The sequence below is a fragment of the Chiloscyllium plagiosum genome, unplaced genomic scaffold (genome assembly GCF_037043375.1).
Source record: "Chiloscyllium plagiosum isolate Xiang-an unplaced genomic scaffold, Cpla_swu_hap1 HiC_scaffold_3, whole genome shotgun sequence".
NCBI lineage: Eukaryota > Metazoa > Chordata > Chondrichthyes > Orectolobiformes > Hemiscylliidae > Chiloscyllium > Chiloscyllium plagiosum.
The window spans coordinates 75,308,163-75,325,382 of NW_028270141.1; the positions used below are offsets into that span (position 1 = coordinate 75,308,163).

At 40.8% G+C, this 17,220-nt stretch overlaps 1 protein-coding gene across 3 annotated transcripts in view; it reads right to left on the reverse strand.

Annotated features, from left to right (window-relative positions):
- Nucleotides 1–1,308: 1,308 nt before the first annotated feature.
- Nucleotides 1,309–17,220, reverse strand: part of nkain2 (sodium/potassium transporting ATPase interacting 2) — a 532,063-nt gene continuing 516,151 nt past the window's right edge. For 2 of the 3 annotated variants that reach the window (XM_087976059.1, XM_043684074.2), the window contains one exon: nucleotides 1,309–3,716. In XM_087976059.1, the coding sequence (XP_087832185.1) occupies nucleotides 3,707–3,716 (10 nt within the window). In that variant the 3' untranslated portion in view covers nucleotides 1,309–3,706. Of the gene's footprint in view, nucleotides 3,717–15,957; nucleotides 16,015–17,220 lie in introns of all 3 variants that reach the window. The other variant, XR_006310461.2, reaches the window with a different exon arrangement.

Below are 17,220 nucleotides of genomic sequence, written 5' to 3' on the forward strand. Positions count from 1 at the left end.
GAACTTCATTCACATTTGTCATGGTGTTACAATATGATTAAGGCATTCTGAATTTTAAAGTTTGCAAATAAAATGTGTGAATTCAATTATGTAGAGGTGCAAATCCAAAACATGAATTGGACTGATCAGTATATGAATATTTGTTGTGGGAAATAAAAATGATCATCTTCACCTTAATTTGGGAGATGTCAACTCCTTTGAGTATGGTGCTACCAACATGCACCTTCATTGCAATTGACCAGCATATTGCTAGGGAATAGGAGCAGCCGTCATTGATTGATTATTCAATGATGAATCGATTGATTGTTTCAAATGGAGCTCTCACCTACCAGTGAACTGATGTTTGCATTAGATGATATTCAGGAAAAAAAGTATTTAGTTTTATTCCTAGTAGTGGCAATGATAAAATCAGTAATAATGGCATTTTTTAGGCTAATGATATTTTGTTAAACATGATTTTATTATGTTTACACAGCATTAAATTCTTTACCCGAGCAATATATTCTTGCAAAATGTATTTGTTTTTAACAAAAGCCTTTTCCAAAGTACCCACCCAACAAAGCTGTGCAAGTACATAGGGAAACTAGTACCCTTCAAAGAAGAAATCTGATAGTAAAAAGTCAGATATTAGTTGTTAAAAAAAGTGTAAACTTAATATTGTTAAATTTGGTTTCGATCATTGGACCTTTTAGATGTAAATCCATCTTTTCTCATTTCTTTTTGTAGTCCAACATGAAACACACATTCCTCAGTATAACCTGCAGCTAGAAAATAAATGTTGAACATGGAAAAGAATGTGGGTCAATTTTCATCATCACTGTTGTGGTTCTGTTCACCGAGCTGGAAATTTTTGTTGCAAACGTTTCGTCCCCTGTCTAGGTGACATCCTCAGTGCTTGGGAGCCTCCTGTGAAGCGCTTCTGTGGTGTTTCCTCCGGCATTTATAGTGGCCTGTCCCTGCCGCTTCCGGTTGTCAGTTTCAGCTGTCCGCTGTAGTGGCCGGTATATTGGTCCAGGTCGATGTGTTTGTTGATAGAGTTTGTGCATGAGTGCCATGCTTCTAGGAATTTCCCTGGCTGTTCTTTGTTTGGCTTGCCCTATAATGGTAGTGTTGTCCCAGCCGAACAAAGAACAGCCAGGGAATTCCTAGAAGCATGGCACTCATCCACAAACTCCATCAATAAACACATCGAACTGGATCCAATATACCAGCCACTACAGCGGACAGCTGAAACTGACAACCGGAAGCGGCAGGAAACACCACAGAAGCACTTCACAGGAGGCTCCCAAGCACTGAGGATGTCACCTAGACAGGGGACGAAATGTTTGCAACAAAGATTTCCAGCTCGGCGAACAGAACCACAACAACGAGCAACCGAGCTACAAATCTTCACCCAAACTTTGTTCATCATCACTACTTGAACAGAATTCTGGTGAAGTAGATGATCTGCCTATAATAGAAGATGCCCAATTTTCATTCTTTGGATAACATTTGGTGAAGATAAAAATTTATTCACTGGCCCTGTTGTAAACATCCCTGTAGAATTATACAGACCAAACTAAGACTGGGCTTAATCATTTAGCATGCAGTCATTATTTCAATATCTGACTACTCACTAATGATGTCAAAATTATTATACGTATACTATTCTTAATATTGTTCAGTTTTGGATGATGTTGATAAAGAACCTTGGGAGTAGAAATTCATTTTGGAGTGGCAATCAAGAACAAGTGATATCCAATTCACTGACATCCACTATCTCATATTCAGAGCTTTTGAAGTCAATAGGACTGAATATTGAACTAGGAATCTAACTGGTGGCTTGTGGTACTGTCACTATCTCTGAGCAAGGAGGCCTACATTCATGTTCCACCTGTGCCAGAGATGTGTCATAATTATCTATGAATAGGTTGATTAAACATTTGTAACAGGTGGCTGCTTTGATATTTTATACTCCTACCCAAGCTGAATCTCTGCCCTGTGATGCTCAGACTATATTAAGGCAAAAGAAAATCCACATATGTCAGCCCAGGTTTCCATTTTTAAAGCACAGCTAATGTAAGCTGAGTTCAAAGGCAGTTTTTGTCTAAATTTTTTTTACATTACTGAGGATTCCAATCCAGACAATCACATGACCTCAAATAATTACATTTTGCACAGACAATAGACTTCCTTTTGGATAACGTTTTCCCTTGGTTTTTGGATTATTACCAATATCATCAAATGAGAATCAGCAATCTGCTTTTACTCACCATATCATCAAATGTGTATCTCAAAGGAAAGATTGTGAAGTTGAAATGCTCTGGTATTATGTTAGCAATGGAATAATCACTGTAATCTTGTAATGTCATAAATAGAGATTTAAATTTAAAAACTGGAAGTATAACTCTGGGTTGCAACATTTGCTATCGATCAAAGCATTTGCCAAAAAAAAAGGGGTTTTTGAGTTGGCAGTTAGAGAACATTTTCACAAGCACATCACTACAATTTGGTTCTTAGTAGTCCTGCCAAATTACCAAGTGAAGCATAACAATGAACCACAAATACAGCTAAGACATATGTTTGAGACATATTTTACTGCAGATTTTGTTTCCCCCAAATACCATAGGACCAACAGAGCACTAACACAGATACGAAAGTCATGTTCCTTTGATACAGGTAGTAACAAAGATGATCACCACAGAGTATTTCAACAGATTGGTGCATTAAAAAATAACAATAAATACAACTTCTAACTTTTAATTTGCATAAATGCATGTAAATGTACATATATCCCTGTGTTCAAACGTAATACTTGCTGTATACATTAAGGTAGAAAACAATATCTAGTTTTAGTCGACAGCAGAAGCAGTGGGAATAAGAAACAAATCTCTCTTCACTATTCTCAACTACCACATTTGATTGGCTCTTTCAGCTTTATTTCACATGACCTATAAAGGCTTTCAACTATTCACATATACTACTGCTGCCTATTTCCTCCACAGCTTCACATTTACTTTTGTGTAGGAATAAAAAAACAATGATGTGGGCTATTCACTGAAGACCTTCGGTATGCAAAGCATCTCCTGCACAGCCATGTGATAGCAGTTTATCAGAGAGTGCTAACTCCACCAGTAATCATTCAGGAAATGTTTTAACGTTATAAAAAATGCCCAGATTTTAACTCATTTACAGATGTTTAGACTTTCATGTATTAAGGCAAATGTGCTGCTTGTATGAAAAGAAGCTCACATTTGGTTGCATTATTTAATCCTTAGTAAAACTATGGCACTGATTCAATTCACCATGTCTGGCTAATCCAGAAAATATATATTCAACAATGACCTTGAAACATAAACAGTTAATCTAATTTGTTGATGAACACTTGCAGTTATAATTGGCAATCTGGACTCACACGAGAATAATGCCATGAGATTTTCATATTAGCCTGTAGAGGGCAACAATACTTTAGTTTCATCTTCGAGGCACCAAAATTCAGCATTATTTTTCGGCATGTTCCAACCAACTGGAGGAAGATTGCTGGTTGTGGTGTACAGTTTCAAATCTTTGAAGTATTTCATCTGCCTGCATTTTGGTTGGGTCTTCTGTTGTCCCAAGACTCTGGGCTGGGCCACCACTTGAAGAATGGTCAGCCATGCTCCACATTGCACAATAAAAAGTTATCACCACTAGAATCTTTGAAATTAAGGTGTTGCCAGTTGCCAGTTTATTTTGACCTAAAATGATAGATTGAAAGATAAATGAATCAAATATTGCTTAAATGTTCAAGTATCTGTTAAACTTCAAATAACAGTTGCATTTTCAACACATTTGACACCAGTAGAACTTGAAGAATTCTATGATTTTAGAGGGCAGTTCCAGCAATACCGACATGCAAACTGAAGAATGATTGAAATCATCACCTTTTTTAAGTATCCAACTAATCCAAGTTGTTGGAATCAAAAATCACGGTGCACTATCAGTGAAATTTAGATTTTGGATGAACATTTTGCCACTCTTTACTACTATGTCCAGGAATCTGCATTGCAACACCTAATGTGATTTGTTACAACTAAGTAAGGAGCTCCCTGCTTTTTAGCCACCACCAACTTGTTTTATCCACAACAAAGATTTTAAATGCTTTTTGTAAAGCATGCAGCCATATCATACTTCAAGTAAAAATAGCACCAGTCAAAATGAAGGAGCCAATTACAAGATTTTCTTAAGTGGAAGAAATAAGAATTTTATTACTTACTAACCTTAAGAAAAATAATAAAATGCATCATTAAACACAAGAAAAACCAATGTAAAGTTTAAAAGGGGAGCGTGTGTAGTACAAAAGGAATTTCATTAGAGTTCTTAGGTTTTAGATTTTAACCTGAGACTATAGCTTTTAATTGATGACTTACATCCTCAGAAGTAGTAAAATTTGATATCACTTTTGAGTTCTTAGTGAATGAATGTTCTTCCAATTTGCTTTATCACCAGGTGATTTTTTTTTGAGACAAAGGAAACACAGAAAAGAAAGGGAGAGAAAGAGTCTTCCCCTGCTGCTGTCACTAAGCCACTTCCCTTCCTCTTTGCTGAAACCTTTTTCTGAAATACAGTTCACTTCTATATTCTCATATTTGGCTGCATTGTTTCTTTAAAACTGGAAAATTTGGAGGTGACTTTCATCCAAATATTCAAAAATTTCAGAAAGATGTAAATCAACCAGAAGGTACAGATCTAAATTTCAATGCTTTTAAAAATTTAATTAATGTATTCATGTCCTTGGTTCAATCTGGTGACCACTGTGGTTACCTTCAGTCAGTACTTTTCTTTTTAAAAAATCATCATCCATGAAAGGTCCCAGTATAAAGACTATATATTTATATTTTTCCTGTGCTTTTGATTGTGGATTGAAATGGGAAGAAACTGTTTTAGAGATCAAGGATTACTGCACATTTTTACAAGCAATATATCTGACATTCATTTTAAGTATTGTTTATACTGCTATTGTTCAAGCAATCAGGAGGTAAAGTTACAGATGAGCTGGAATGAAACGCTGTATGTGAATGGAGATTTGGCTGGTAACAGGTAGCTGATTGATAGAGGTCACCATTCCCCAATCCAATGACAAAGGCTTTTTGCCCCCCAACACTATGATTGGCTCCCAGGTAGCTGAACAGCTTGTTCATATGAATGTTTGCTCAAGGATTATTGGACCTTCAGAGAGAAAGGAGCTGTACTTTCTCTGAAGTTAAAAAAGCACATCTCCAGTCTGAAGAAAGGCATGTTATTTCTTTCATCAGTTGCTGTAAACTGTGTGATACTTAACCACTAAGTCTGAGGCCTCATGTGTGAATAAGTCACCATGTGCTGCCTGCAAACAAGTGAAAACACCTGAAGGAGGATTACTGTGGAGCAGCAGGACCTGACAAACCAAAAGGATCATGTCAGTGAACCCTCTGGACAGGAAGCATTGAACCACCTTTTCTCCATTCATGACACCCTTTTTTTGTCTGTCTATATGTGTATTTTCTTAACGTCCTGTTCAGATATGTTTTTTTTCTCACCTCTCAAGCAGGTGGGACTTGAACCCAGGTCTCCTGGCTCACAGATAGTGACACTGTATCAGTAGTAGGATTATATGTCGATGGTAGCTAGAGTCTATTGATTTGTGATTAATAACAACTCCTGTTAAGCATAGAAATTTAGCCCATACTTTCTGTCAACTTGGGTCTGAAGGGCAGGTAAATTTGGGAATTTTGCATACTTGTCCCCTAAATTAAAGATTTTATACAACTCTGAGAATAGTGGGACTTGATTTCCAGTGTGGCTCCAGTGAGGTAGAACTCTGGGTATTACAATCATATAATAGAAATTGAAAAATGATATTTTAAACAGTATCTAAGCAGATTCAAAATTAAAACTATCAGTTCCAGGATTGATGGAGAATTGGTTTGATAAATAACAACAAGCCAAAGTGTCTGTTTAGCTAACTTAACGGTTGGAAAATTGTAATAATTATAATTTTATAACCTACTGATCCTCCCATTCAGATTATTTATATTCAAACCCTTGAAAACAAATTACTACAAGTCTCGCGTCCCACAACAAAGTACATTTGAAAGGAACTATGGTTATTACAACTCTAGTATCTGGAAACTAGAGAACAACATTAAATAATTATAAATAACCAGGAAAAAAGCATCACCACTAATAGAATGGTAGAGAATTGGCCATGTGACCAGATGAGAACTGCACTGATATTCTTACACAAGCATTTGGAGAAAAGAAATTTGAATGCTGCTACACTAGCCCGTATTAAGATGTATTGACTGTGAGAAGCTATCATATTTTTGACTAATTTAGCTTTAAGTTAAATTTATGGTTGAAATGTGGAAAAGCAATTAAACTCAGTGGGAGCGCCAGTAGTTTAAATGGAATACAAAAGACGATGCAGAAACTGACCAATCATAGCAGCATGCATTACGAAGACCATAAAGCTTCTGAATTAAAATAACTTGTTAAAAGCTGCAGGCTTTTCTTCCACAAATGAGTAGAGTTATTGATTTGTTACAAATTGAAACCAATGAACAGACATACTTCAAAGCTGTTATATTTGGAGAACTGGTTTGATAAATAATAAGAAGCCAAAATGTCAGTTTAGTTTACCTACAGTGTGGAAAAAGGCCCTTCAGCCCAACAAGTCCACACCAACCCTGCGAGTGGTAATCCACCCAGACCCATTCTCCTACCCCAGATTTACTCCTGACTAATACACTTAACACTATAGACCACTTAGCATGGCCAATTCACCTAACCTGCACATCTTTGGATTGTGAGAGGAAAAAGTGAGGACTGCAGATGCTGGAGATCAGAGCTGAAAATGTGTTGCTGGAAAAGCGCAGCAGGTCAGGCAGCATCCAAGGAACAGGAGAATCGATGTTTCGGGCATAAGCTCTTCTTCAGGAATGAGGAAAGTGTGTCCAGCAGGCTAAGATAAAAGGTAGGGAGGAGGGACTTGGGGGAGGGGTGTTGGAAATGCGTTAGGTGGAAGGAGGTCAAGGTGAGGGTGATAGGCCGGAGTGGGGTGGGGGCGGAGAGGTCAGGAAGGAGATTGCAGGTTAGGAAGGCGGTGCTGAGTTCGAGGGATTTGATTGAGACAAGGTGGGGGGAGGGGAAATGAGGAAACTGGAGAAATCAGAGTTCATCCCTTGTGGTTGGAGGGTTCCTAGGCGGAAGATGAGGCGCTCTTCCTCCAACCGTCGTGTTGCTATGGTCTGGCGATGGAGTAGTCCAAGGACCTGCATGTCTTTGGTGGAGTGGGAGGGGGAGTTGAAGAGTTGAAGAGGAAACCAGAGCACCCAGAAGAAACCCATGCAGACATGGGGAGTATGTGCAAATTCCACACAGACAGTTGCCCAAGGCTGGAATTGAACCCAGGTCCCTGGTACTGTGAGGTAACAGTGCTAACAACTGAGCCACTGTGCAGCCCTTAGCTAACGTAATTGTCGGAAAACTGTAAGAACCTCGCCCAAACTGATGTTGATTGATGACATTAGAGTTAGTCTTCTTTGAAATGCAGAGAAACTAATACTAAAGAATCCACAAGTGGGATAGTCCTATTTTCAGTTATCTTTGGCGAGTGAAATTCATGGCATAAGATCTTCTACATTCACATGGAATTTCTCATGTAATCTTCAACTCTTTCCCTTATTAGTGATGCTAATGATCTCTTGGATACCAATCTCAGGGAATCCTACAGCAAAAGAGATGGTAGTGTTTGTCACTACTGGGACCTTCCTGCATTTACACTGCTGGCACCATAGTCTGGACTAGAGTGGTGCTGGAAAAGCACAACAGGTCAGGCAGCATCCAAGGAGCAGGAAAATCGAAATTTCGTGCAAAAGCCCTTCATTAGGAATAGAGGCAGGGAGCCTGCAGGGTGGAGAGATAAATGAGAGGGGGGTAGGTGGGGAGAAAGTAGCATAGAGTAAAATAGGTGAATGGGGGTGGGGATGAAGGTGATAGGTCAGAGAGGAGAGTGGAGTGGATAGGTGGAAAGGAAGATAGGCAGGTAGGACAGGTCATGAGGATGGTGCTGAGCTGGAACGTTGAAACTGGGGTAAGGTGGGGGGAGGGGAAATGAGGAAACTGGTGAAGTCCACATTGATGCCCTGGGGTTAAAATGTTCAGTCATCAATGTAGCGGAGGAAGAGGTGGGGAGTGGTGCTGGTGTAACTATGGAAGACGGACTGTTCTATGTAGCCAACAAAGAGACAGGCATAGCTGGGGCCCATACAGGTGCCCATGGCTACCCCTTTGGTCTGGATGAAGTGGGAGGATTCAAAGGAGAAATTGTTAAGGGTGAGGACCAGTCCAGCCAAATGAATGAGAGTGTCAGTGGAAGGGTACTGTTGGGAACGTCAGGAGAGGAAGAAACAGAGAGCTTGGAGGCCCTGGTCATGCCGAATGGAGGTGTAGAGGCCTCAACCTGTCTACCCCCCTCCCCCACTTCAACCTCTCACCGTCACAACGCGCAGCCCTCCACTCCCTCTGCTCCAATCCCAACCTCACCATCAAGCCAGCGGATAAAGGGGGTGCAGTGGTAGTTTGGTGCACTGACCTCTACACCGCTGAAGCCAGATACCAACTCGAAGACACCTCCTCCTACTGCCCCCTCGACCATGACCTCATCCCCCATCACCAAGCCATTATCTCCCAGACCATACAGAACCTCATCACCTCAGGAGATCTCCCACCCACAGCTTCCAACCTCATAGTCTGGAAACCCTACATCGCGCGATTCTACCTCCTTCCCAAGATCGACAAGCCTGACCACCCTGGCCGACACACTGTCTCAGCATGCTCCTGCCCCACTGAACTCATCTCTACCTACCTCGACACTGTCTTATCCCCCTTCGTCCAGGAACTCCCCACATACGTTCGAGACACCACCCATGCCCTCCACCTCCTCCAAGACTTCCGTATCCCCAGCCTCCAATGTCTCATCTTCACCATGGATATCCAATCCCTCTACACCTCCATCCATCATGACCAGGGCCTCCAAGCCCTCCGTTGGGGAAAATTAGAAGTTTTTGTTCTTAGAAAGAATGGTAAACTAACCTTCAGATGAAGGCAGACAAGGAGACTATGATCATCCTGATATCACAAACAACCACGCATAGTCATTAGCCAAAAAGATTCAGAGAGGTTATTGATGCAGCATAGATTGCCAGCCCCCAAAATAAGACATACTAAGAGGAGTAGGTGGGAAGTGAGTGAAAAAGCAGGTCCAGGAGAATGAACTATTACCTTCTTGGGAGAAGACCAGAGGTTCAAGGGGAGAACCAACACTTTTACCACCACAGACTGTGAAACAATCCTACCAATCCAAACCAAAGGGACCCACTGCCATTTTCTCCATTCTACAGAATTGCTTCAGATTTAGTAATGTGTTCTCATCTATCACAGGTTGTATATATTTCCCTTTATTTGCCTAATTAACTAATGTATGATATGCAAACTCAATAACTACCTGAAAATTGCTCACAAATGGTTGACTACTTATATTAGGTAATGGTGCTCAAAAAGCCCCCAAATCTCACAGCAATAGGATGCATGTATGTCCTTGTGAACAAAACAACATGTGAGAACATGCAAGTCATAAGTGTCTCTCAGCTCCAAAGCAAAGTGTCGAAGGTCTAAGGATGTGGTGAGGCTGGTGGTTTGCTGTGCTGACTTGTGTGGACAAAGTGTCAAGGAGAATGGTAACCGAGGAGCAAACAGGGACACTAATGTGAAAAAGTAATTGGATAATGGCTGAAACAAATATTAGGAGAGTTGTGTCTACCAGGTATTTGCTCTGGTTTATGTCTGAAATCTGAATCATCTAGTTTATCAAGGAAAGGGAGCAGAATTGGAAGGGGTGTACAAACAAAGACTTAGGGCTTTAATGAGAAGCATTTGTATGAAAATAAGAAGGTCGCAGCTCAATAGCAGTATTCTGGTTACCATCTAAGGCTTGCCAGGAAGATCAAAATCTCAACATTGAGAATCTGATTTTCTCACTTACATATTTTCCCAGCCTCCCCATCATTACTTATATCACAGAGAGGGGAAAATTCCATCCGTATATATATTTTTAAAAATGCTTTATGAGCAAAACTCTGTCTTTAATTCACAAAAAAAATGCTTGTTACAACTCAGTTATTTGAAGGACTTTGTTTGCTTAATTGTCTTGAGATTCTAAAATGTGTGTCACCAGGGGAGGAAGTTCTGTACAACCCATTCTTTTTGGGTCTGATGATTTTGGCCCAGATATCAATGGCATGCAACAACTTGGACACAGTTCCACTTAATGTGCACCTCCTTTATTACACTTCTAAGCAACAGTACATACAATGAAATAACACAGAATGATGGTTGCTGGAAATTTGAAGCAAAAACAGAAATTGTTGGAGAAATCCAGCAGCATCAGTGGGCAGAAAACAGTTAATGGTTTTGGAAGAAGACCCTTTCTGAAGAAGCATCACTGGACTCAATGTTAACTCTGCTTTCTCTCCACAGATGCTGTGAGACCTGCTGAATTTTCCCAGCAATTTATGTTTTTTGTAGTACATACAATGACACTGGTTGCTGAGAGGTTCTACAAAGCAAAGTCTGTCTCATGTGGTCAATCTATCAACAGATCATTTGGTGTGATTTTGAAGCAGCTGGCCAATTGGCTCCAGCCGGCTGCAGCGATTTTTTTAAACCTTCTCTTGCTATGACTTCATCAGCTGATGCTGAAAATGTGTTGCTGGAAAAGCGCAGCAGGTCAGGCAGCATCCAGGGAACAGGAGAATCGACGTTTCGGGCATAAGCCCTTCTTCAGGAATGAGGAAAGTGTGTCCAGCAGGCTAAGATAAAAGGTAGGGAGGAGGGATTTGGGGGAGGGGTGTTGGAAATGTGGTAGGTAGAAAGAGGTCAAGGTGAGGGTGATAGGTCAGACTTGGGTGGGGGCGGAGAGGTCAGGAAGAAGATTGCAGGTTAGGAAGGCGGTGCTGAGTTCGAGGGATTTGACTGAGACAAGGTGGGGGGAGGGGAAATGAGGAAACTGGTGAAATCCGAGTTCATCCCTTGTGGTTGGAGGGTTCCTAGGCGGAAGATAAGGCGCTCTTCCTCCAACCGTCGTGTTGTTGTGGTCTGGCGATGGAGGAGTCCAAAGACCTGCATATCCTTGGTGGAGTGGGAGGGGGAGTTGAAGTGTTGAGCCACAGGGTGGTTGGGTTGGTTGGTCCGGGTGTCCCAGAGGTTTTCTCTGAAACGCTCCGCAAGTAGGCGGCCTGTCTCCCCAATATAGAGGAGGCCACATCGGGTGCAGAGGATGCAATTGATGATGTGTGAGGAGGTGCAGGTGAATTTGTAGCGGATATGGAAGTTTCCTTTGGGGCCTTGGAGGGAGGTGAGGGGGTAGGTGTGGGCGCACGTCTTGCACCTCCTGCGGTTGCAGGGGAAGGTGCCGGGAGTGGAGGTTGGGTTGGTGGGGGGTGTGGATCTGACGAGGGAGTCACGGAGGGAGTGGTCTTTATGGAATGCTGATAGGGGAGGGGAGGGAAATATATCCTTGGTGGTGGGGTCCGTTTGGAGGTGGCAGAAATGACGGCGGATGATACGCTGTACATGGAGATTGGTGGGATGATGGGGGGGGACCAGTGGGGTTCTGTCCTGGTGGCGGTTGGAGGGGCGGGGCTCAAGGGCGGAGGAGCGGGAAGTGGAAGAGATGCGGTGGAGGGCATCGTCGACCACATCGGGGGGGAAATTGCGGTCTTTGAAAAAGGAGGCCATCTGGGTTGTACGTTTTTGGAACTGGTCCTCCTGGGAGCAGATGCGGCGGAGACGAAGGAATTGGGAGAATGGGATGGCGTTTTTACAGGGGGCAGGGTGGGAGGAGGTGTAGTCCAGGTAGCTGTGGGAGTCGGTCGGTTTGTAGTAGATTCGGTCACCTGAGATAGAAATAGAAAGGTTGAGGAAGGGGAGGGAGTAATCTGAGACTGTCCAGGTAAATTTGAGGTCGGGGTGGAAGGTGTTGATGAAGTGGATGAACTGTTCAACCTCCTCGTGGGAGCACGAGGCGGCGCCGATACAGTCATCGATGTAGCAGAGGAAAAGATGGGGGGTGGGGCCAGTGTAGTTGCGGAAGATGGACTGTATTACCTTATATGATGGACTTCATCAAATAAGGTAATAGCTTGTTTTAGCTCATTTAATCTATTTTCAATTACATCACTGCCATGTTTGAAGCAATGTCCAGCTGTATATGCTCTCTGAGCCTTCCTCAAGGCTATCCTTGAATAAACAAAGGCAGCTGTGTGGGTATGATCGCCAATTCCTTTATCTCCTTCAATGCTGGGGGAGTGAAGAAAGTACTTTTAAAGTATTAGGGCAAAGTTCTCCAATGCTATTTTTAAAATGACTTCCCAAGTCTTTCTATAATACTGTTTGTCAAACAGGATAACAATTTCTTCTTTGCCAATCCATGAGACAAACCCAGCACAACAGAACTTCACCACAATCAGTTTACATTTATTAATAAGAAAGAAATAAAAGCATGGTTGCATGATTCAAAGTGATTAATACAATACAAATGTAAATAATGCAATGGCTTACAGAGGTTTTGCATGTGTGTACAAATCTATGTGTTGGCTTTTAGCTTATGACAATCTAAGGGCATCTGTAGCATCCAAAAGTAGAAGAAAGTTACCAAAGAAAGTTTGAAACAAATGAACAAAATCAAGGCTGAATGTTTGATGTTTCACTTACAGAAAGAATTTTATGCCTTTCCACAACCACAAATGGACAATTGTAGCTTAAAGTGGATTTTGTTAGAGTGTGAAGCTGTCAGTGAAACATATTATTGCCAACTTTGGGGGGAAAATGTGTTTAAAATTGTTGCAAAGAAAGACTTAGTGCTGTAACCAGGCAAACTATCAGTCACTGAACAATACAGTTGACAGTAGGTTGACAGTTCGCTAGCTGATTGTATGTAAAACTTCCTACAATGTAGTTGTAACCAACAAGTGCATTGCTTTCAGGTATATTGTATTATTACCTGATATTTCTACCAAACCTAACAGAGATATTATTAATATTTAATTAGGGCTTTGAATGTTGTGTCATTATTTCTCATGACTCTCTCACTAAACAGTAGAGTAACATGTCATGAATGTGAGATTACATCTGAAAAGATTATGAAGATTGAATGTGCAGATTATTATTAGATACTCAAAGTATCAGACAAGATGAACACGCAACATCTCAGTCATTGCAGAAATGCAAATAGCTTTGTACGTAGAAGTTTTAAAAATGCAATCTTGATTCATTACTTTGAAAATACTGGAACTGGTACAGAGAAAAAATGTTGTAATGAAGCAAAATGCTTGATCACATGCTTAGATTAATTTCAACACCAAAGTAAATTATACACAACTTCTGATTCTTGCATATGTAAGATAACTGATAAAACAATCTTTTTATCCTGACAGAGTGACATTATTCCCCAGCAAAATATAATTTCTGTTCCATTGCATAGCCCTTTTTTTTAAACTGAGGTCACTAATATCTTGAAGTGATGACATTTATTACATTTTTTTGCAAATTGTGAAAGTATGGCACTGTACTAACCAGTGAGATTATATAGAAAACACACAGGGCAATACAACGCAGGTATCAGTGATCAGTCCATTTGGTTTGCGCTGGTGTTTATACTTTACATCAGCAGTCATCCCAATCCAACTACTCGCCATTATCTTATCCAACTATTATTTTGTAGAATGTGTGGGTGAAATAATAACAAAGCTATCGTGAATGAAGGCATTTTCTTTCATTATAGAGTAGTGGTGAATATTACTACCTGTTACTTTGCACCACAAACTTACTTTGTATCATACAAGGGCAGTGCATTACTTTAAATTAACACCTTTGCAGCTCATGAGGTAGAGAAAATACATACTTCAGACTGTTTCAATAGCTAGTTTCTTCCGGGAACAAGCCCCTAGTTGGTTACCAGAGGCGATAGCTTGAAGGGCACTCTCCTCATAAAGCATGGCTATCCCCACCTCCCCAATTCTTACCACCTGCCATGGGCATATTAGAAGAATTTATAGGTTAACAATCATCTTGTCTGGCCATGTTATGAACACATCTTAATGTGGCCTCACATCCTGGTGTGAGACATGAACCTGCTACTTCTGGCTAAGACGCAGGAATACTAGCCACTCTACCATCAGACATCTTTGCAACATGCACATGGAGGATATATTTAAGTTTTGTAATTTGAATCAAATAGAACATCCTGGATGTGTACAGTTTGCTGTTGTCAGAAGGATAATAATACTGCAATAAATCATCGTGATGTTGTAGAAACAGTTACAGAAAGATGAAAACTATGCTAAAAAATACACAAGGTTTAAAACATCTACTTGGAATAGGAAGTGACATTCTGCTGAAGACATATTTAAGAACAAGTGCAGATTATTTCAATGACTGATAGGATACTATAAATAATAAATCAAATCTCTTATTGGCAATTAATATATTTTACTATAAATGCTTCTACTGCACTTTATTCATTTCAATAGATATTAAAAACATTTACTTATAACTATAAGTGCAATGATCTTCGCAGACCATACAAAAACTTTGATAAGATATGTGTGAAAGAAAGCATAGTGTTATACTCCTTTCATTACTTAGGAAACTCTACAGGGTTGTTTGACTAATGGAGCTGTGAGAGGAGGATGGGAGAAAAGGAACCACCATGGCCTTAGTTCAATGGCTGTTGAACTAAAGTCTTCATAGAAATATGCAAAAGGGCTATTTCTCCCAACTGTAGTCAGCTCAAGACATAATGCTGTAAAGCCAAATCTTGTCAATGTGTATCTGGGACAGAAAGTTACGAGAAAAAATATCTGCTGGAACCCAACTCTTTCATTGAGCCCAATGGGCACAATTGCGGGATTGCTAAACTATATAACTACCAACCCTCACTTAGGAGTAAGTCCTACCTTCAAAAGCTACAGGGCAATTTCTTTGATTGGCAGTTCCATCACTCCTATCAACACCAGAGCTTAGTGCTATGGTAGCAGATGTTTGCAAATGGTGTCTCCTTGCCAGTGAATTCAATGCGGACTGGTACTTTACTATTCTTTGAGGAGAAGGTTGGGTTCTCTGCACTGGATGAACAGGGTGATGGGTCATAGCACTAAGAACAATGGGTAATGCAGGAAGAAGCCCAAAGAGGATCGTGGCTTCCAAAGGTAAATCTAGAGCCTTTAAGGGAGGTTGAGATCCGAGATATCATCGAGGGTGAGAGGGTCTGCAGAGGCCAGGGCCTATTGGACATTGGAAGAAAAGGTAAGCCCATATCTGTGAGGGGGAATGCTCCCAAAACATGCAAAACATGCCCACTTCTTTGCAACTTTCTTCATTTTGGCATTTAAAAATTGGCTCCTGTCTCCTGTCCCATTGCCCGCATACCTACATTTTGTCATGGACAGTGTATTATGGGGCCAAGTGAGCTTTTAATGAGTTCAACAGGCTCTTAATTATTTATTTACATATGGTGGAGGGCTGTTGATTTCAGTGCCTGCCCAACCTTTATATTACAGTGGTGGGTCGGAAGAAGGTGGTCTAGTCACTCAAGCTTTCATACCCTGTGTCAAAAACACACTGCATGGGGTTATGTAATATCAAGCAGCTGGCTGTACTTCAATTGCATAGTGGCAATTAAGTGGTGCATTGTCTGATTCAATAGCTGTGCTCATTTTTGCATCATACTCTGGAATAGTAATTAGAAGTTTAGAAAAATCTTGCCATGGTGATGCATTCTAACAAAGCGCTATTGAAGATTTGAAAACTGGTGATGATGATCTGCAACAACCTGCCCTCCTTCAGTGATTGCAGATGGTGTCTCCTTGCCAGTGAATTCAATACGGACTGGTACTTTACCATTCTCTGAGGAGAAGGTTGGGTTCTCTGCACTGGATGAGCAGGGTGATGGGTCATCTGTGGAGCCAATAAATGACAAAATGCAAATGTACATTTGAAAATACATGCACAGAATTGGAAAGTTGCAGATGTCATTTTGCAAGAAACCTTCAATTGTTGGTAAAGAGCAACAACTGTATACAGGACATAATTTTAAAATATTATTAATATATAAATAACAATTTACAACAAAGAAATAAGTCATTTGATCTACTTTAAAGGTACATGTTCTCTTTTTTGACTTACTTATGTCAAGGCATTGCATTGTATTTACAATTTTCTATGTAAAAAAATTTCTCCTAAGCTGAGTTTACTCTTGAGTTGACTTTGTATTTCAGTGATGTTATTTGTCACTGCTCAAGCCGTGAAAATTATATTTTCTATTTAATCAATAGTTTGTCATCACATATCCTTCTTAACTTACAGCACGTGCTAATGACATTTGTAAAATTCTTCTTATTATGAGATACTTAAAACTTTGCATAATCCTACTACTGTGGCTCAGGCAGCATCGTGGCTCAGTGGTTAGCACTGCTGCCTCACAGTGTCAAGGAACTCGGTTTGATTCCAGCCTCAGGTGACTGTCTGTTTGCACGTTCTCCCCGTGTCTGCATGGGTTTCCTCTGAGTGCTCCAGTTTCCTTCCACAGTCCAAAGAAGTGCAGGTTAGCTGGATTGGCCTGCTAAATTGCCCATAGTGTCTAGGGATATGCAGCCTAGGTGGATTAGTCATGGGAAATGCAGAGGTACAGGGCTAGGGTAGGGAGGTGGGTCTGGGTGGGATGCTCTCTGCAAGGTCGATATGGATTTGATGGGCTGAATGGCCTGCTTCCACACTGTGGGGATTCTATGATTCTGGGGATTGGATAGGTATATGGAGGATAGTGGGTTAGTATAGGTTAGGTGGGCTTGGATCGGCGCAACATCGAGGGCCAAAGGGCCTGTACTGCGCTGTATTCTTCTATGTTCTATGTTCTATGTTCTAAATGGTGGATATGTTCCCTCCCTGACGTGGTGCAAATAAAATATTGTTAGTACTGTTGCACCTTTGCATTACATGCCATATTTGTAAAAATCAGAACATATAAACATAAAAACATAGAAAATAAATGCAGGTGTAGGCCATTCAGCCCTGCAAGCCTACACCATCATTCAATATAATCATGGGTGATCATGCAATCTCAGTATCCCACTTTTGCCCTCTCCCTATACCCAATGATCCCTT